The 21,614-nt window shown below is 34.2% G+C and overlaps 3 protein-coding genes and 1 non-coding gene across 4 annotated transcripts; all 4 read right to left on the reverse strand.

The window, feature by feature from the left end:
* Nucleotides 1-677: 677 nt before the first annotated feature.
* LOC105174124 (pentatricopeptide (PPR) repeat-containing protein) lies at nucleotides 678-4,403 on the reverse strand. The gene has a single exon (XM_011096123.3). The coding sequence runs from the start codon at nucleotides 4,367-4,369 to the stop codon at nucleotides 1,979-1,981; it is 2,391 nt and encodes a 796-aa protein (XP_011094425.1). The 5' UTR covers nucleotides 4,370-4,403; the 3' UTR covers nucleotides 678-1,978.
* Nucleotides 4,404-6,677: 2,274 nt separating this feature from the next.
* Nucleotides 6,678-11,489, reverse strand: ATCSLA09 (Nucleotide-diphospho-sugar transferases superfamily protein). The gene is made up of 9 exons (XM_011096125.3): nucleotides 10,728-11,489; nucleotides 10,508-10,606; nucleotides 10,101-10,353; nucleotides 8,432-8,542; nucleotides 7,959-8,095; nucleotides 7,718-7,831; nucleotides 7,432-7,631; nucleotides 7,166-7,360; nucleotides 6,678-7,087 (listed from the first exon to the last, which is right to left on the reverse strand). Exons 1-9 carry the CDS (start codon nucleotides 11,055-11,057, stop codon nucleotides 6,928-6,930), a joined length of 1,599 nt encoding a protein of 532 aa, XP_011094427.1. The 5' UTR covers nucleotides 11,058-11,489; the 3' UTR covers nucleotides 6,678-6,927.
* Nucleotides 11,490-18,696: 7,207 nt separating this feature from the next.
* On the reverse strand, nucleotides 18,697-18,769 carry TRNAA-AGC (transfer RNA alanine (anticodon AGC)). The gene has a single exon. It is a non-coding gene; the product is annotated as a tRNA-Ala (tRNA).
* A 209-nt stretch (nucleotides 18,770-18,978) lies between these two features.
* LOC105174128 (uncharacterized) lies at nucleotides 18,979-19,808 on the reverse strand. Its single transcript, XM_011096126.3, has one exon. The coding sequence runs from the start codon at nucleotides 19,588-19,590 to the stop codon at nucleotides 19,156-19,158; it is 435 nt and encodes a 144-aa protein (XP_011094428.1). The 5' UTR covers nucleotides 19,591-19,808; the 3' UTR covers nucleotides 18,979-19,155.
* Between the last annotated feature and the right edge of the window lie 1,806 nt (nucleotides 19,809-21,614).

Here is a 21,614-nt window from a genome sequence, read left to right on the forward strand (position 1 = left end):
TTAAAACAACTTTATATTGAGCTTTCAATTTTTTATACTAATTACTTTATATATTCATATAATAAAATAATAATATGTACTTTTAATATCATTCAACTAACAGAGCAAATAAAACAAAAAAAAGACTCGTGGAGAAAATATTCTCATCCAACAAAAATCGGTTTACCGTCTAATGAAGGTTAACAAAATTGGGATAGTCTGAAAAATTGTTCTCAAGAATATTCCAATAGTTTAGAAAAAAGCATATTCGATAAATTCCAATTGAGCTTGGATTATGACATTGGCATCCACCTACTCTCAGTAGTTAAAATAACCCAAACAGAGAAATAAGGACGAACCATTCCTGTATTCAAATTTTATATGAATATTGATAAGTAAAATGTAAATAAGTTTATAAGTGGTTTATGATTTCAGAACCCACCGCGGTTGCAAGAGCCATACTCAATTCAAATTATATATTCAAGATATGGGCCATTTGATTACTTATGATGCATAACTGACTGTGAGCGTGGTGTTGTATGTCATACAATGAGACAACAAACAAGTAAAAGGTCAACAATGAGATTTTATATCAAGTTGTTGCTGTTGTCCACTTATATGTCAAAACAATATTATAGACACGGGGAGAAAAGCAAGACGGGCATGTGGAAAGCAGAACAAAACACAACAGCAAACAATAAGCAAAAGCTACGGCATTGTTCTGACACTGACAGAACGATACGAGGTTTATGATGTGTGTTTGAATTCACTACTACTTATTAGACAATGGCGTAGTAGGGAGATCTAAGTCTAATTCGTGGATCGCCAAACACTGAAAAAAGCGCTAGTTTCAGAAATAACAACAACAAAAAACAACATTCAATTTTGAGAAAGCACTGCTAGGTCTCAGATTCAAGCAATACCAAATGTCACAAGACATTCATTCACCGTCTTTTAACCAAGTGCAATCAAATAAGACCTTCTGAGGGGGGGTTAAGAGTTTTTTCTTCCATTTCTTGAGGGGAAACTGAAGAAACATGTGATGGTTTTCTTTGAGGAGTGAAATATTGCTATTAGCCCTGCAACCGCCTGCTGGGACAACAACTTCTTGCATATTTGAAGTGCTTTACAAGCATTCCGATAGAGCCCGAAATAAGTTCCAAGACATTGTTCAGAATAATCACACTCGAAAACTTAACCAATATGCACCACTGGAGTAGGCTTGCATCTTACCAAACACAAACATTCAGTTTCAATCTTCTCAACATTCAATAATTAATAATGGAACTCCATTATCCAGTCTTATCATAATCCCAATTATGCAACATTAGGTAGAAACAAGAGAACATCTGAGCCACAATCAGCACATTCCTCCATTGCAAAAGCTTAAAGTAGAGAACAATGCTGTCAGATGGCCTTGAGCATGTCCTCTGTACTGCTAACATGGATATCACTGCCCTCCTCAAAATTCAAGATTTCAACCCCATCTTCCCCATACATAGCATACCACCTCGACCTCACTTCTATTAATCACCAGCATTGCTATCACTCACAAGAAAACATCATCCCCTACCTTTAAAATCTCCTTTCAAGCCTTCATCACAAATGCACTGTTGACAGAAATACAAGCAATGAAGTCCAATCCCTTGGCCTTAAATTCAGCGGCTTTTCGACGAGAACTGGTAGATGTTTTGGCGAGCAGCTGGGGTTGAAGGCATCGGGAACCACAAAAAGAATACTTTTCTTGTTGAACGTGAGGTTGGAGATGGATATATTTTGGAGCTCAAAGGAGGACTCAAATTGTAGCGCCAGGGCGCATGTCGCCTGCGGAGATGGTTAATGAAATTTTGTTGGTGTGGTGGAGAACCGGAGAGGAACAGGGGTGAGAAGGAAGGAAAAGAGGGAGGTGGGTTTATTGTGTGGGGAAAGGAGGGAGAAGGGTCGCTTGAGTCTAGGGGGTGAGAAACTGAGGAGCTTTGAGACGACAAACAACTCCGCACTACATTGCAGGGGCAGCTGAAAGATCGTCCTGCAATCTCAACTCATCAACTCCTTTAATACTCATTTCAGAGCAGATTATCTCAGCCTCCTTGAATCTTCCTTCCGCCCTAAGGCCAAAAAGAAGCTCATTACAAACAGAAATGCATGGAAGAAAACCGATCTTCAACATTTCTTTGTACCACATGTAAGCCCCGTCAAAATCCTTCAGTTTGCAATGTCCTTCAATTAGTGTGTTAAAAATTCCATCATTTGGGGCCACCCCTTTGGCCATCATGTCATCAAAAAGATCCCTTGCTCCCTGTACATTGCCCTCTTTCAAGCGCCCCATAATCAAGCTATGATATGTCATCTTGTCAGGAGAAATTCCCAGAGTTAACATCTCAGTGCACAGCACAGTTGCCTTCTGAATGTTTCCTTGCTTTACATAGCAATAAATAAGCTCATTATATACAATTCGATCAGGGCTCAGGTTCCAATGAGACATTTCCGCAACAATTTTCTCTAGAAGATCCAGTCCATCCTTTTTGCACACGCTTATTAGAGGATGGTAAGTACTTAAGGTAGGCTTGATGCCCGACGTTTTCATCTTCTCATACAATTCCAAACACTTCTCCAGGTTACCAGCATCTGAGAACCCACAGATTAAGGAATTGTATGTGATGACATCAGGATTTAGACCTTTATCTGTAATACTAAAGGCTAATTCTTCGGCTTCTGCCACCCTACCTTTTTTGCTGAGCCCGTTTACAAGTGCATTGTATGTCACAATGGTTGGAGAGATATCACTTCTTAACATCTCATCCAGAACTTTAAAAGCATCATCAATGTTTCCTCTCATGCAAAATCCATCTATAAGCATATTGTATACCTGGACATTAGGCAAAACGCTTCTGTTCAGCATATCTTTGAAAATGACTACAGCTTCAGGAAGTCGGCCCTTCTTGCAAAAACTATTTATTAGAGATCCATAAGTGACAACATTGGGCTTTAACCCATTATTTTCCATTTCCTCAAGAATCTGTAAACACTTTTCAAACTGGCAACTGTGGCCATAGCCATCTACTAAGATATTATAAGTCTGTATATTCGGGCAAAGTCCCTTCACATTCATCTTCCTTACCCACTCATTTGCATCGTCCATCCGACCCAAGTCACAGAAATTGCTGATCACCGTATTATATGTGATGCAGCTGGGTTTCACCCCCTCATTTTCCATTTTTTCAATGGCCAGAAGTGCTTTGTCAACATATCCCACTTTGAAATAACCGTTCACCATAGTATTCAAAATCACCTCTGTCAAGCCAACCCCATGTTCCTTTAACTTCATCAAGAATTCCTCGGCTCTATCCATTTTCCCTAACTTACATAATCCATTCATCAAAATACTGCAAGTATACTCATTCATAGTCACCCCTTTCTTCACTGCATCATCATATAGTGCCATTGAAGCCTCCACATTCCCACGCCTTGAATGCCCATCAAGAAGAATACTGTAAGTAAATCCATCAGGCACAAACCCATACGCACCCATTTCCTCCAAAATCTTGTCAGCCTCTTCCATTCTCCCCATCTTACAAAGCCCACCAAGCAATGTGTTATACGTCACAATATTTGGCTCCACACTGTCAGTTTTCATCTTTTCTCTTAAATTAAATGCCCCCTCTAAGTCTCCCGCTTTACAACACCCGTCAATCAGACTATTGTATGTGACTCTATTCGGGGCCACGTTCCTCTTGAGCATTTCATCAAACAACTTCTTGGCATCATCCACTCTCCTCTCCTTACACAAACCACCGATTAAAACATTGTAAACGAACCCGTTTGGCCTCGCCCCGCATTTCTTCATCTGAGTCATCAAGTCCAAACCTTTTTTCAGATCCCCCAGCTTCACCGCGGATTGTATTGCTTTCCCATAACTGAACTTATCCACCCAAACACCAGAATCCACAGCATCCGAAAATATCTTCAGGGTCTTATCAAATTGGCTAGACGTCACCAAAGCTTCCAAGAACAGATTAAAAGCCGGGAGCGAAGGGAAATTACCGTCACTCCTCACCAAACTGTACAATTCCGCAGCCTCATTTGGGAGCTTGGACTCCGCGTAAACTGTTAAAAGCGTGTCTGTAAAAACTGGCTTCGTGTTAGGCGGGGGCGAGGACTGCGAGAAAACAGTGTAGAGTTGCGATACGGAGTGCAGAGAAATGAGGGTTCGGATGTGTCTTTTTGCCGTTTCACTCCGGTTCTGCTGGATGAGGACCCTGATCTTCCGGAGCTCTTCCAGGAGCTGAACTTGAGTTGTCGGGTCCGGAGCCGAGGAGGCGCAGAAGGATTTCGGGGAAGGAGTAGAGCGGAATTTTGAGGGAAGGAGACGGTGGCAGTGTCTCGCCATATGTATTTAGTTTGAATGTTTGAACTCCTTTGTATGTTCCTTCCGCCTATATATACTGATCTCTTGCCTTGCACAAATATTCATCACGGACCGGCCCAAATAACCCCTGAGAAACAAAATGGGCTTTGATGTAGCCCATTTCAGTGCCTACCTCGATAAGCCCAATTAAGTCCCGGGGAGAAGTGGAAAAGGGCTTGGATCTATAGCCCATTTAAGTACTTGCACAACGTCCATTTAGTCACACTTACACATACAATTAAGGGTAAAATTACAACGGGCACCCTATGCTATTTGCCATAATTACAGTTATGTTTTTCATTATTTAAAAATTTGTAATTACCCCTTATATTAGTAATCACCTAACAAGTACCCTTCAAAACATGTTAGACGATTGTTAATTTCAAAAGAATATTTATAATTTTTTAAATAATGAAATTTATTTATAATTATAATAAATTCATGATAGCCGTGTTATTGCAGACAATTCTTGAATACTTGACAGAATAAGTGATTGTATTGAGCAGTTATAGTTATTGCCGCCTCCTTAAAATTGAATCAGTTCCCTCTATTTTCAGCTCACTACCTCATTACATGAGTTAAATGTAATTAAGTTAGGGAATTTGAAGATGTGTATAGCAATTAGGATGGAGACAGCATTAACTAATTATTATGCTTCTCTTTCTATAATTAATAGTCCTGACTGCAAGCATTGTTGTGTTGGTTAGAGTGGAAAACAGCAGACTTATATAGCTTTAACAATCTTGTGGTTGATGATCAAAACATAGAATTTTTGTCTTAGTGCTTGAGTGACTGTGTGCAGCATTTACAGTCCTGCATTATAACATTAAAAAAAATATACATAAAATAAATTACAACAAATTTTCTTCAAATTTGATATAATTATAAGTACCCTTTTTATTATTTAAAAGATTATCAAATATTTTTTAATATTTGATGAAATTATACAATCCTTGGATGGAAGCCTAGAATTACCCACTTTGCTCTTGCTATACACATATTTTTTAAAAAAATGTAAAAAAGGTTAAAGCTTGAGGTGAAATTTTCTTGGTCATTTTGGTCAGTCCATAAATTTTCTTTAAAAAATACAAAAAGGAATAAGTAAAATCATTTGATATTCTATAAGAACATTCCGGTTAATTTACCACAAAAAATAAATAAAAGTGACTAACGGAATGAATTAATTATTAGATGGATATTAAAATCAAATAATATTAATAATTTGTTCAACTAACGAGAAAATATTTATAATTATATAAAATATTAGGAGAGGAAATTGTAAATTATCATAACATAAAGTCATCTTTGTTCTCCTGAATTGCATTGAATTCTGCGCATTCAAAAACTTGTTGTTAGGTGTCTTTTTCTCTGTTCCTAATTACTCAATGTGCGGTTGGGTTAGTCCACTGAAATAAATGGCAAGTTCCTTTCTCCCTAGTTGGTGGAACCAATAAATAACTCTTATTTAATGTATTATTATTAAAAATAAAAATTAAGATCTGTATAACAAATAAGTTGGGGTTGTTTGATGATGATGTCAAGTGTTGCAACCAATTTCATGTTTTTTTAATGATAAAAATCAGCTTATATTCAAATATTAAATACAATAATAATTTCAAACAAACAGATAAAACAACCTTTGTATATCAATATTATTATTTGAATAAGATCTTATTTAGACAATGAATTCCGAACTAATCCTCGTCTGTTTCAGTTATTTTTTTTAATCATTGTAATAAATTTCAAATTCACGTGGCAAGAAAGACATTAAAATGCTTACTCATATGACAAAGCAATAATACATTAATTGTGTACAGTTAAAAAAATTAACAAATATATTATAATTACAATGTAATTAATTAAATTCAAACAAATATAAAAATTTTCCTAATATTGAATTCCTTGATCCGTTCAAAAGCAGCATAATTATAGCTTTCCAGGACACAGTGCACTACTATGAGCTCATTGCTCCATCTGTCGGTAGTTGAGTGTTGCACTGTTTCATTTCTTGTTGGCCGTCTCTTTCAGACAGCCAAAAGGCACTGAAAGGACGAAGACAGACAGGATATGCGAGTGGTGTGACAATTCGTCCAACACATTTGCTACGAAATCAACCAGAGACGGAAATCTGTCTAAAAAGCTAGTCAAATAATTTCTTGCACACTTATTATCATTGTTGCAGTGCTTAGTTTTGGAAATAGGAACAAAGACCATGTGGGCTCATGACAGCTTTGTTTCTCATTTTTCATGTGTAATAATTCATTCCAAGTAAATTTTTCACTTTGAGAAATATACACAAGAAAGACATATTCCATTCAAGTCCTCAGCTCGAACTCTTATGCTCAAACCTAAAAGAATACCATTCTTTCTACAAAGAAACAGTATAAAATGTAACAAAACCAAATGGAAGCAAGAACTCCCATGCAGACGCTTTGCTGCTTCCACGTCGCTGTGCTGATCCAGCAACGGACGACGCACATCCACAGCTATTAATAAACAGAAAAACAAAATAACGAGCGATTCCTCGTGTAACGTTTGTCCTAAGAGGGGACAAAAGTGCCAATATAGCCAAATCCCATGATGAAGAAGGCGGTTGCCTGAAGGAAGAGGTAGATGAAATAGTGATTCTTCCCGAACACGATGTCGTAGCAACCGCAGAAGAAGAGGTATCCGCCAGTTGCAAGCTCTAACAAATGGATTCTGCTAACAATCAATCACAATTAGACTATGTTGCTCACATATGAGCGTCGAAATTTGTCTTATACTTTGTTTTGTTACCTTTCTCCAAGTCGGAAGCGAGGTCGTCTGAAAGCTTTGAGTGCTGATTTCAGTTTATGAGCATCACCGAGTTTCTCAGTGACGATCCACTCATTCACTCTCCCGGCCTCCAGCAAGCCAATGAAGGTAGCTTTTGTGCGGTGCAGAGACATTACGTTCTCGAAAAGGATCCAAAAAACGAGCAAATGGAGTGATCTATACAGTGAAAACAAGATCGTTAATTCTGAATTTCATAAGTAGAGGGAAAAGGGGTGTGGGGACAGAACCTTGGAGTTCCAACTGCATTGAGAAGGGTGATGATTGAAGGTACGTAAACGGCTCCCCACTTGGGAATCTGGACTTCAGGTACTAACACAGTAGCAGGCAGTACAACGCAATAGAACACGAATGTGACTATATGGGCTACAATCTTTCTTATGAAGAAGAAACTGTATATCACATGAACCTTCTTCCACAATGATACTTTCTGCAAATAATCAGATTACAAAATGAATTACAATCCAATAGAAAAGCAAGTGCAGTGTTGTTTTATTAGTTGCAGATGGAACTAACCGTGTTCCTTATAATCTCGACAAGCATTTTTCTGAACAGATTGGCAGGGCCACACGACCAACGGTGCTGTTGGTAGCGGTACGCCTTGAACGTGCTTGGCAATTCGTTTTTCACCTGAACAAAGTAGCAACATGATTACCATAATTTAATCGCATCCCTCCTAAATAACTTCTTAAAATGATCAATGTGTCATTGTTTTTAGCCTTGCTATTACTGCATCTCAAAAAAGTATGAAATTTACCTTGAGAGAACCAAGATACAAGAATTTCCATCCTTTGAGACTAGCCCGGACAGCCAAGTCCATATCCTCAACCGTCGTCCGATCCTTCCATCCTCCGGCCTCATTAATTGCTGCAATTCTCCACACACCAGCAGTTCCTTGTATTTTTACAGACACACATTTTTTTCAAGTCAGACTTGTGACCGCATCCCGAAAGCCCGATTTTCATCGAAAGAAACATTACGACCAGCTCATAGTACATCCGTATAAAGCAGTAAATTCTACGATCTTGACCAATAATAAGGATCTTAACCACTAAACACAACTTACTAGCTGAGTCAAATAGTAGCGCTAATTTATGTACATGGGCCAAAATTTCATTTGTTCAGATTGCAAGGACAATTAATGTTGTCCTAAAATGTATGAGTAATTGCAAAAGATTTAAGAATAGGGTGTAAGAAAATGAATTAGTAGGTGGGGGGGTAGGTGATTACCATTGAAGCCAAAGAAAGCATATGTGGAGGAACCAACTTCTTGCTCCACAGTGAAATGATAGTCCAGTGACATTTCTTGCAATCTTGTCATCAAGCATTCATCAGCATTTACTGTCAAGAAAACAACGTCTCATCATCATTATCATCGTCTTTTATGATTACCAATAATGTAATTAAAAATATTTTATTATTAGCCACATTAATATTTTAAGTAAATATTTGGAGACCACAGAAATAAATTATGGTAGACCGTCGGTACACTAAAGGGAAGGGCTCATGAGGTCCACCCCCCACATGCAATTGCTGGCTTCGGAAACGTAGAGATGAAATTACAAAAATACCCCCCAACCCAAGTCTCAATAAATCTCTGACGAGACCGATATAAAAAATATTTTGCATAAAATTTAATCAAATACAATAAAAATAAATTATGAAGAGAATCAGAGATTTTCTGGCAACTATGGCCCCCTATATCTAGCACAGTTCCTATTTATACCACTCCAAGGGATGTTTGCAGCTTTTTTCCCCACAAGAGGGCTAAAAGGATGATAAAGTCCATGCAACATTCATGAAGTGCCCGTGAAGAATACCAAACTCTTTTCGTTCCAGATTTCTTTTAAACTATAATATGCGCTTATTTAACCTTTAAAAAAAGGGTTTATCATTTTTTAAAAATATAAAATTATATTTTCTTCTCAAAAAATTATTAAAATTACACTTACATCCATTTGAAAATTCTTCATTTACAATTGCATCCTTTCATTAAAATTTGAATGAAAAATACTGACGCCGTCAAATATATTACATAAATTTTTAATTTATCCTTCATTTTACAGTATAATTATTGATAAAAATACCCCTAGTAGTATATATGTACTTGTAGGGAATAATATGCAATATATATAAAGTTAAGATGAAATTATAAAGAAAACTATTTTTGACTTGTGGTCGTTGTATAAAGATAGTTTAATTTTTTATTGACCTCCAAAATTATTTTTTTTTATAAAAAATTATTTTTCTCACTTTTTCAAGAGGAAAAAGGAAAAAAAAAAAAAAAAAGAGGAAATAACTTTTTTGGTTGCAATAGACAAAACAACTTTTCTCGTATGAGAGCAAATAAACCTGGAAAATTCAGACTTTTTGAGTGTAGTCCTACTGGTCGTATCCAGTGGTCTTGAATTCATTGAAAATTCAACATCCACTGTGTGTGATTAAAAGTTGGGTCTTCATAATGAGATATAACAATCACACCTACACCTGTCCGGTTCACAGTGGCCAACCACAGATGTAGGTTGGAGCAGTGATTGGACCGGTGGATACAACACCCCAATCCTCCTCACCGACAGTTTCTAATACCAAGTTATGCTTATAGACAATTAACATGTGACTATTAACCATCTTCACATAATGACAAACTTTATACGTAGGAGAAAGCAAACGTTAGTGCAATTAGCAGAGTATACATGACACGTTAAGTATTTGGAACTCGGTTCGGATATTCTATTACAAATTAGTCATGGTTCGTGTGTATGTATATTTAAGGAAAAGAATATGTGATGTCCCGTGCCATAACGATTTGTTAAAAACAATTCGAACGGGTTGAAATGGATCGGTGCATGATCGTGATGTAATAATTAAATTCATGTATATCGCGATAGAGAATGAATACCGAATTTCCAGCGGGCTTGAACGAGGGCGAGTTGGGAGTTGTGAACTAGAAAGGGTATGGTTCGCCAAAGGAAATCAGGTTCAGGTTGGAAATCCGCGTCGAAAATGGCAACGTAGTCACATTGCTTCACGTACGAGTGCTTCAGGCCTTCCTTCAATGCCCCGGCTTTGTAACCATTCCTGTTGTCCCGAATTTCGTACTTGATGTTTATTCCCTTGCTTGCCCATCTCTGGCACTCCATTTCCACCAAATTCTGTGCAGTTCCAGTGCCGAAAAACGAAACATAGTATTGAAATAAAGTTATTTGAAAATTATGTTTGGACAAAAATAATGCAGGATTTTTCATGTTGTCTGGAAGATGATGAAGCAAAGAAAGCTTGCATGAAAGTCGGGGTTTCCGGTATTACCTTGATGATGGGGTCAGTTGAATCATCGAGAACTTGAATGATAATCCGATCAGATGGCCAAGAAAGCCCACATGCAGCTCCGATTGAGAGCTGATACACCTGTGTAAAACGCGACTCTTCTTGATCAGGAAGTGGCAAAAGAATCGGGAAAAGTTGAATAACGAGAAATGCGCTCTTGAATAGCAACGAAAGCTGGAATCAAGAAAAACAGAAAACAGACCTCCTTCTCATTGTACATTGGAATTTGAACAAGAACCATGGGGTAAGCCGAGTTCCCGAGCTCCAAATCGTCCTTCAATGGCTCCCATTTGTAGCGTTTGTCGGGCTTCCGACCAAAGAGCTTCACCAGAGTAATGACAACTGCCATGTACACCCTCTCAACGAACAACATGGCCGACATTGCCAAGCACAAAAACACAGCAACTCTAAGCAAAGGGACGATCAACGGCGCCCTGATCTGGCTCCATATTACCAAGAATTGCTCAGTCATATCACCTCTACCGCCCGCAAACGTGTCGGGCAACAGCGTACTCGATGAGAACTGCTCCATTTCAGTGTTAAACAAAAGCAAAAACAGGGGAAAGATTTTGAGAGAAAAATGAAGATCTGTTGAGGGGTATATATAGGCTTTTTCTTTTCCTCCTTTGCGAAAAGCACAAGAATATCTCTTTTAATTTTTGCTTCCCTCGGAAGCAAAAGCAGAGCTGGAATGTCAGAGAAACACACTTTGCTCAAACCTCCCACTCTGTTTTCATCAACAAAAACTCCCTTCACCCAAAAGATTTCAGGATAACACAACCCTTTTATACATCACCACGAAGCTCAACAATGAAAACACCACACGTTCGTCAATTCCCTTTTCATCAGAAACAGAAACAATGCAGGTTTGATACAAGGGAAAGTAATGGAGAAAGAAAGAAGCAGAATGAAGAGATAGAGAGAGAGAGAGAGAGAGAGAGAGAGAGAGAGAGAGAGAGTGGTGAGGGTAAGAGAGAGAGAAAGAGTGAGAATCTCTCTTTATAGAAGCTCTATTTTGGGGATGATGTTAGGTCGGTTGTATTTTTTTCCGTAAATCTTTTCTTAGATAATTCTTTTTTTCCTGCTCCTACTCCTTTAACTACGTACACAACCCTGAAAACAACTTCCCCAGCGTCGGAACTTCCGGCGGCGTGGCGGTCGCGGCTGCCGGGATTCCGGCGATGACCATGTTCTTGCAATACACAATTTACTTGTACGTTTTTCAGTTTAATAAGGTAAAGTAATTAGTCAGAGCCAGAAGGCTATTTCTGTGTAGTTGTCAACTGTAAACAGAAACATTACAACGGTCGTTTAACGTTAATAATATTTAAACTTCATTTGAAAGAATGAGTGGGAATTTATTTACGAGACGAAATAATTAATTAAAGTTAGAACGGGGTGTTAATTGACGTATATGCCCTTGTCTGGTGTTTTGTCAACTCTCCTGAAGCATAGTATTATATTAATTGAAGGTTAAACAGCAAATGTTAGAATCTAACTTAGCATTGTTTACTAGTGCTGAAGAAAAGGTATTCATGTCGTGTTTCAGAATGGAACACACATGTTAGCAAAAGACCAAGGAATTGGAAGGCAGATTCTGCGCGATTAGGTATGAGGGGTATGACAGTCAATTCACAAATACTAAATTGAAAAACAGGGATGTGAAAAATAATAAAAGACAGCTCGGTAATTAATTGTGATACCATATATACAACTAATGATTTGTAATTATGGCATAATTTATTCCCTAAAAGGTATATTCTCTTTCTCGAGGATAATTCTCATTTGGAGAAATTATCCAAAAGTTCGATAAATCAAATAATAAGTGAGATACATTTACCGTGCGATTAGTTACTTTTTCTAATTGTATTTTAATCATACAATAAATGCATTACACTTAATATTTTATGTAGAAAATTTTATTAAAAAAAGGCAGAGTGAACATTCTAAAATAAAAAAGATGCAGAAGGACGATCGTATTATGTTTCATGTAGAAAATTATGATTTTAGAAATACGAATTAGTTTCAGAAAATATTTTCTTTTAATAATACTAATAATTAAAAAAAAAAGAATTAGTATAAATATAGGATATGAAAATAAAATTTTTGGAAAAATTAATTAGATGAGAGAACTATCTAAAATTTGAGATTGTGGAACAGCGTGGGTAGGCCATTTAAAAGTCCGAAAATAAAGAGAAAAATGTGTATGAATGAGATATCACTCCTAACATTAATAAGTACAACACCACTAACAAGAAAAAACGACAAACAAACAAAGTGCATTACTTCTCACATCAAGGTGGTGCTGTTGTTTTATTATTTTTTTAAGAGGATTTTTTGCTTATTATTATTTTTCTATAAATTGTTGAATTATTATAAAAGTAGACAAATATAACTGAGACATGAGCACATAATCTTTTTGTAAAATAATGTAATTTACCTCCTGAGGATACGAAGAATGAGCAAAAGAATTTCTGTGAAAAATAAAACAATTTATCCCCTTCCCCCATCTAAACTATTGATAGGGGTAATTTGCTAATTTTTTTTATAAAAAACTTTTTGCTCGTTTCACATATCACATGGAATAAATTGTATTTAATCCCTCCTTTGTATGGTACTAGAAAAATAGAATAACGTAGAAGCCATCATTATTTGCAACTAATTGGCTAAAAACATTGTCGGTACAATCGAAAAACTGATTATACTAAACTAAACTAAATTATTAAGCATCATTAGTGAAATAAACATGTCTAAATGATTAGATATTTTATTCTTAACAACATCAGAATAATTAATTACCTATATAGCACCAATGAGGCGTAACTCAATTGGTGAAACTAAAACCCCATGACTTTAAGGTTATGAATTCGAACTCCACCAATATAGTAGTTGTTTATTAGATTTAATTATTGGATATCTCGATAATTAGTATATAATTATTATAGTTATTGATTGTTGTTAGATATAAATATTTGATAAGAAATAATAATCCATCGCCTTAAAGAAAAAATTTACCTCTAGAGCAATTTCATAACAAACTCATAGTTATCTTACTTAGTACATAAAAATGAACTCTAAGTAGAGGTATGGACAATGGATTAATGTTGTTCATGGAAGAAGCTGTCTTTTCATTTTGGTCTTTACAGCTAATGATATAATGGACGGCTCTCCTAAAATGGTTAAGTCCAGAGTTTGCGCATACCGTTGAGATGTTAAGTCAGTGATAAATTTGAATATTACCACTGTTTTTATCATAATAAAATTGATTTTAGATCTAGAAAAAAAAAAAAGAAAGAAAGAAAGAAATTGTTATCGGAACAAGAAAGATGTCCTATTAACATTCGAACTCACAACCCTATGGTTGGATTATTTTTTATATATTTTCCTCTGCATTTCTATGAAAAAAAGACGATAGCAAAATTTTTGGTCAGCGACTGTTTTTTTGTGGAAATACTGCAACGGAAGAAAACTTTTTATTATTTATTTATATTTGATCGTGTTAAATTAACTATATTATATATGTTATTGCACGATTTATTCATGTGTTTTTTTAAAAAAAATATATATGAATTATATAAGATTAACTACACCTAGACCGTCTCTAAAAATCTAAAACTACATTTTTTTTCAAAAAAAAAAAAAAATTCCTTTACACCTGACACCATTTCGTTAGAATTTGGACCAAAAATGCTAATACGAATTAAAAAAATTAAATTAATTTTTTTAGTTTGCCCCTCATTTAATATTTCTATGTATATTTTTTTTACTTATAAAGAGATAAATATAATATATATATATATATATGTATGTGTGTGTGTGTAGAATGAGGTTGACATCATTATAATTTTCTCCTTATAAATGCAAAATTATTACATGAAAATATTAAGAATGAAGGTGAAATTAAAAAAATTTATGTAATATTTTCGCTAGCGTCAGCATTTTTCGTCCAAATCCTAACGAAAAAGGATCAAGTATGAACAGTGAATTTATGAAAGGGATGTAAGTGTAATTACCTAATTATACAATAAGTTAATATGTTGATTATGTAATTAATTTAAAATTCAGGTATGTAGTGTGGTTTTGTGGTCATAATTCGTGGTGCTGTAGACAAAATCAATGTTATGATAGAGCTATTTAATTAATTAACCTACTGATAATTAACTTTTGTAATGTGTGCATATGGTTATAATGACGTGAAATGATGCTCAGTATTTGGTACTGAAAAGTTGATCTCTGCATTTATTACCCAATTATTACTTCAAATATTATGTCTAATAATTTTATCATCTCCTTTTCTTTTTTATCCAAAACGTTAAATCGAATAATAATCGTATTTTATTTAGCGAACGCTTTTATGAGTTTTTTACTTTAACAACGACATTTCAAGTCTGACTCGCCCAATTAAATAGATCAAATTTGAATTTTTCAAAATCCAGAAAAGTTTTCGTGGAGTCGACTGATCAACTCATTTTACATTACGCGCTATATTATGCAAAAGTATTGGACACGTTAAATTTTATAATAATCACAATCGATACATGGAATTCAGAAATCTGATCCTATCGAGACAATTATTAAATCACAGAACCACAAAAGTGCGACTATGATTATAAATTCAAATCAGGGTTAGTTTGTAAATTTCATTAATCATTAATTCATCTTATATATAACTTTTTAAATTTTATTTAAAGCTTTGTAGATGGATGGAGCAATCCTTATTAAATAAAATAGAATTGCTTCACAAAACAGAAGTAATAAGCGTTTTATTGGTGGAGAGGAGTTTTTAGCAAACAGATTATCAACAGCACGACGCGACATCCTTCATCCATCCGACAAAGATAGATAGCAGCTGCTCCAACCTTTAAGTTTTCCACATACTCATCTACCTACATACGTCTCATGTTGTCTTAATTAACTACATCATCCATACTTTTGAAGGGTTCAACATTTAGTATGTTATATATTAATATTTTTATATAATCAATAAATTTAAAGGAAACAAAGAAACAATAAATAAATTAAATATTTACATATGTCGGACTCAAATTCACAACATAACCCCAAAGGCATAATAGATCAAGATTTCTGTTAAAACTAATTTGTCTCTGGACCATGTTGATGTTAATTAACCTCAGTTTTTGAAAAATAAATGACACCTTATCCCGGATTAGGGTGTGTTTGCCAACCAACCATTAATTAGGAAAGATAAACATGAGAACTCCGATCATGCGATCATGTCCAAATTAAGACAACCCTTTCCAACAGAATTTAGCATCGCTGATGTATAGATATGTAGTAGAATTAGGAATGAAGCAAAACATTCGAGAGGACAAAACTCCACGTGCTCTACCTACTCAAGACTTTGATTACATGTTTGCCCAAATTCACGTAACCTCTCGACTATTAACCATTAGGAAAAAAAAACAAATGTAGTAATTAATAACACTCCAACATCAGAATAATTTTGTGTAATAAAAACGTAATTTCTGGAACATGAAAAGGAGTGTGGTGATTGCTCAAGTCCACTCTCGAAATTACGACATCTCTTGACGATGAATCAATAATAATATGGTGTGCGTGGGGGTAGGGGTAGGGGTAGGGTGGGGTGAAAGATCAACGGCATCTGCAGCACGTGAAGATGTACCACTTCGCATCCCATCCATCCAATGTTTCGTTCCAACACTTGATAATTATTATAGGTCCCCAGTCCTTTGATGATTGCGATGGATACAGCAACCACATTCCGTCGCTTTTTATAAGAGTGATATTATAAATAATTAAATTATTTTTTATGATAAAAAAATAATAATTTATCGATCGTATTTTTAAAATAAAGTTGTTTAAAATACATGGGGTAAATGCTACATTTTAAAAAATAAAAAGAGGTAAATTGTTATTTTTATTTTTTATAGGGAGATAATTTACTCATTTGCAATATCACAAGAGGGTTGCTTGTATTTTTTTTTCCTTTTTCAAAATCTAAATTACAATTCCCTACTTTTATTTGATGTTTTAATTTATATCTCAAGAGTTTAAATAGTTTTCAAACACTTTTTAAAATTAAGTTTTTGTAAACAAGTTTGAGATTACGGGTTCGAATCTTATCAAATGTGTATATAATTATCTCATTTTATATGAGTCTATTCCAATTTATTTCATTATTTTTTAATCAAATATTAATGTATTTATCGCGAGTTACTGCTCAAGTTATTGAAATATAGGAGCAATGTATATCTAAAGATAAATAAATAAAAGGATGAATCATCTCATTTTAAATTTTAAAATATAAAATAAATAAATTATACAAAATCTAAGGTTTTAATTTAAAGTAATTAATTATTAGTGTGAAGCACAAAATTATATTGAATATAAAACTCAATCTCCATAACTTTATTTGCTAAGTTTGTCCAGAAAAATGAGTGAATATATTGGATAAAGATAATCAAAAGTATACTCATCTAAATTTAAATAGAAAATAGAAAATCATTTTTCTAAGTATTATTAGTCATTAGACATCAAAATAAGATTCAAACTATATGACTAATTAATTTATTAAAAAATTCTAGTAATTCTTTTGAATAAAGATAAACAATACGTACTTCTAAATGTAAATAAAAATAATTTTATTACGTGATAAAATAAAACTTAAACAAACTATCCAAATATATGCATACACGACGCTGCATTAATAGCCTCTATACTTGTATTTTATTATACATAACAAATTGCGCAATTACCACTTCAAAAAAAAAAAAAAAACTTGAGTCGTTTTATTTAATTAAGACCCAAGATTTACAAACTCGTTGATCTAAGTGTAATTACATAATTGCCCCCCCCCCCAAACCATTGCATAAATTACGAAACTACCCTTAGGGTGAAATTGGAACTTTGATTGCCCTAGAGGAAGTATTATTTGGGTCAGAAATAGTAGAAGCAATTATGGGATCCTTGGACACAAAATAATTGGGTAGAGGTCAGTTATTCTTGGCAATTCGGATGTATGTTTTTATGTTAAAATCTTTGTTTGATTTAGTTTGGTCCCAGAGCACAGCAAACACCAAAAACTCATCACTGCTCCATATGTCCATCATTTCACAGACACTACCATTTATGATTCTGTTGCATATTGGATCAAACTCTTTTTTCTCCCCATATAAAAATAAATTATATTGAATTAAATTTGTTCTTTTATTTCTGTAGTTCCGTCAACGTGCTAGAAAAATAGATTCACAGTCCCGTTTTGATTAGGTATTATGATTCGGTCACCAAATTATTTAAGTTTAACTGTATTACGAGTCATGGGTTCGAGTCTCATAAATGTGAGAAAATTAATCTACTTTAATAGTAGTTATTCGTCTAATTACACATATTTGATATCAATAATTAGAATATATCAATTGTTAATAATTAAAATTTATAATATAATTGCATTCAATTTAGTGTTGGGAAAAAAAAGTAGCAATAATTGGTGTGAGAGTAAGAAAACACACTACAAAATCATGCAACAGATGGTTCTTAGTGGGCTACCTATTTGAATTTGGTTGGTTCTCTTTTATAAGTTGCTTAATACTTTATAGGAAATGAGACAAAAAGGATTCAATATTTTTAGCTGCCCACCAAAAGCATTTATATTGTGGGGAGAAAGACTAAAAAAACAAATGTGTTGTTTATGGAAAAGCAGGGGAAGAAAGAAAAAGGCACAAAAATACTGAGCATATATCCCTCTGATAAATCATCTTATGTGGATGTTTATGCCCTTTGGAACTTTGAATTGAAATCCGGACCAAGATTTGAAGTATTGTCTAATTTTAAGTGGTGAACTTTGAACTTTAGCCGTTTATTTATTTATTGTTGGAGTGTTTGTAGGTGGACTTTTATGCAGTGTCGATATTATGTTTTTTTTATATAAGTAGGGTGTGAAATATTAGTTATTGTAATTGATGATGTTTTAGAATTAATTTATATGAGAAGAAAAAGATGCCAGCAGGTATGTTTTGAGTTGGTGTATTGAATTTGTTCTTGGGCTTGGCATCATTTTGGGCCAGCCCACACTGCTGAATTCGCTTTTAGCCCAATGGATATGAGATTGAAAGTGGGCCGATTTAAATCTTTCCTTTTCAAGACCATCAAATATGGGCCGGTAGCACAAAAAGCAATGGGTAAAGAAAATGTGGAGATGCGGGGTATCGATCCCCGTACCTCTCGCATGCTAAGCGAGCGCTCTACCATCTGAGCTACATCCCCTGTTTGTGGAGACTTCCCACGGAGACTGGAAACAACAGCAAACAACAAACATGTGAAACTACTAATTGAAAGTCCAATAAACAATGTAAGATTGTCATCTTTATCGTGGGTCATGATTACTCACATCCTCATACGTACTGCTAGGAAGGTTCGGTTTCATGGTCCAAAAGTTTTGTAAGAAAATCATCTTCCTACTTTTTGCATGGAAAGAAGGAAAATAAACATCTAATTAATCTGCAAACATTCAAAGTCCTACATTATTTGGAAACCACAACTATTCTTTTTAATTAATCATCCAAAACACAAACTACATGCTCTTTCGATCTTTCCATCCATCTCACACAAACATACAACATGCATTACTCACACTACTACTCATTTATCACTTAATTGACTTTCAAGTGCGGATCCACCTCAATCCGGGCCACCCCTTCCTCCGCCGCCTTGGCCACCTCCACCTCTCCCACCACCAACTCATCAGTCCCTTCCTCCCCCACTTCTTCCTCCACATAGTTCGGATCCTTCTCGTCTATAGCCGGCTCCGCCTCCAGCTCAGCCTCGAACTCCTTCTCCGGCCCTTCCCAAGTATACTTTCCACCGTGTCCCTTCTTGGGGTCATGCTTCAGCGGAAGCCCATCCGCCGGGTGTCGCTCCAATCTGCCCACGCCTTTGTCCACGAGCTTTCTCTCCACGTACTTTACCGTCTCGACGTCGTGGGTCTTGAGCTCCACCTTCTCCACGTGCTTTCTGCCTTCGTCTGCTCGGCACTCCGCCCTGATCGTCACTTTATCTTTCTTCTCATCCAGTACCACTGCCTTCATTTTCTTGAATATCGACGAAAAATAGAGACGAATTCTTGCTTCGGGAATTGCTTTCGCGTGAGTACGACTTCAGATGACGGGGCTGAAGATGGACAAATGTTCCGTGTATTTATAATTTCAGTCTTGAGAAATTGGAAGGTGCTGGAAAAGTGTAGGCAAACCTGTGCTAGAAAGTTCTGCCGGATAGGGTCATCGCCATTTGCGACGAATAATTTTCTCTAGTAAGCGCTAGATGTTCCGTCCCTAAAATTCATCTATACAAGAGATTAGTTTTTAAAATAATAATAAATTGATGAGATTCGAACTCGTAATTTTTAATTCGTAATGCCTCAATATAATCAATTAAACTAAGTCTCGTAGCCAAAAGTGATTAGGATTCAGCTCTGGACTTGCAAAACGTACATTGAATTTTCTTTATAAATTATCTTCTTTTCTTATTGTAGTAAGTATATTCACAACATATTATGAATTTTTTTATTAATTAAAATAAATAACATAATTTCTTACGTCCATAATATATAGAGATATATATGTTAAATACAATAAATTTATAATAATATATATCAAAAAATAATATTAATGAATCTGCAAATGCCTACTTTTAAAAGCCTCATCCATTCTTGCTCGGCCCACGTAATTGGTCCAAATGATTTTCATTTGAGTTCAGACCATAGTGGGCAATATAAATTATTGTCTTCTTTATGTAAATCGAACGATTTTTTTTTTTTCTAAAAATTAAAACGAACTTTTTTAAAATTTATTATAATTACAAATAATTTTTTATTATTTATAAATATTTTTAAATAATGGCTGTCTAACAAATACGTCTTTATGATAGTTCATTACAGGGGATTATTTGTTAGACGACTACATATTTTATAGAGTTATTTGTAATTTTTCAAACAATGAGAAAATAATTATAATTATGATAAATTTTAAAAAGTTTATTGTAATTTATTATAATTATTTCACTAAATGGAATGGAGTATTGATCCAAATGACTACTGATCCAGACAATATAAAATAAAAATAAAAATATAAATAGTAAAATAAGTGGGATGGCGATTAATTGACAAATAAGATTATGAAAAGACATCATTTAATCTCTTTACGATAATTAAAACAAAATTTACAATTGAAGTTGTCAAGTCGAATTTAATTTAAAACCTATGTTTCACAATAATTATGAATATTTGTATAAGTGGATTAATAATTATGAGAAGAATCAAAGCTTAATTAAGTTTAATTGAGAGAAATTAGTGGGGTTTAGGTTTGATTAATCATTGAAGCTTGACTAATAACAGTGTCTTTGATGTATTCAGTAAGATTTATATGTGCGGAACCACGTGTCACGATTGCTAGTATATTATAAATTATAAGGATATTTTCGATATATTTAAATTTATAAAATATTATGAAGTGAGTAATTAGTAAAGTAAATAGAAGATTGACGTTGACCATACTTTATGCAAAGAAGAAATGAGTATTATTATGCCATTATTGTCCTATCCAAGCCCCACATGCTACTTATATTATTCGAGCAGTACTAGAATTATAATCATATAATTATTATTTTCTTTAAATATATATCTAATTTGATACTTTTTTTAAAAAGTAAATTAGTTATAATTATATTATAATTTGATTAATCATAATAATTAATATCAAACATTTATAACAGTTATGATCTAATTTTTTGCGATGAATGTTGTTCTCATTTAATTAGAAGCCCGTCTTCAATTTTTTTTTTCTTGGTAAAACAAAAATAAACTCCGACAGATAAAAGAAAATTAAATATTTTTTTTATTAAAAAGTGAAAATACAATATTGTATTTAAACAATCATCTAAATTTCTATCATGATGTTGTCTAAATCCAACGTTTTTAAACAAAAGTTAAAGCACTATGTTTGCAAAACATTTCCCTTATCGGATAAAAGAGAAGGTATAAAATTTGATGTAATTATGAATACTTTTTTATTGTTTGAAAAATTATTAATCAAATATTAATTAAATTATTTAATTA

The sequence above is a fragment of the Sesamum indicum genome, linkage group LG11 (assembly GCF_026168435.1).
Source record: "Sesamum indicum cultivar Baizhima isolate 11 linkage group LG11, ASM2616843v1, whole genome shotgun sequence".
NCBI lineage: Eukaryota > Viridiplantae > Streptophyta > Magnoliopsida > Lamiales > Pedaliaceae > Sesamum > Sesamum indicum.

Coding starts and splice junctions, on each gene's coding strand:
- LOC105174128 (XM_011096126.3), bottom strand. CDS start 19,590: ATGAAGGCAGTGGTACTGGATGAGAAGAAAGATAAAGTGACGATCAGG.
- ATCSLA09 (XM_011096125.3), bottom strand. CDS start 11,057: ATGGAGCAGTTCTCATCGAGTACGCTGTTGCCCGACACGTTTGCGGGC. Junction 10,607..10,727: donor CAATGTACAATGAGAAGGAG/GTCTGTTTTCTG, acceptor CGTTTTACACAG/GTGTATCAGCTCTCAATCGG. Junction 10,354..10,507: donor CAACTGACCCCATCATCAAG/GTAATACCGGAA, acceptor GGAACTGCACAG/AATTTGGTGGAAATGGAGTG.
- LOC105174124 (XM_011096123.3), bottom strand. CDS start 4,369: ATGGCGAGACACTGCCACCGTCTCCTTCCCTCAAAATTCCGCTCTACT.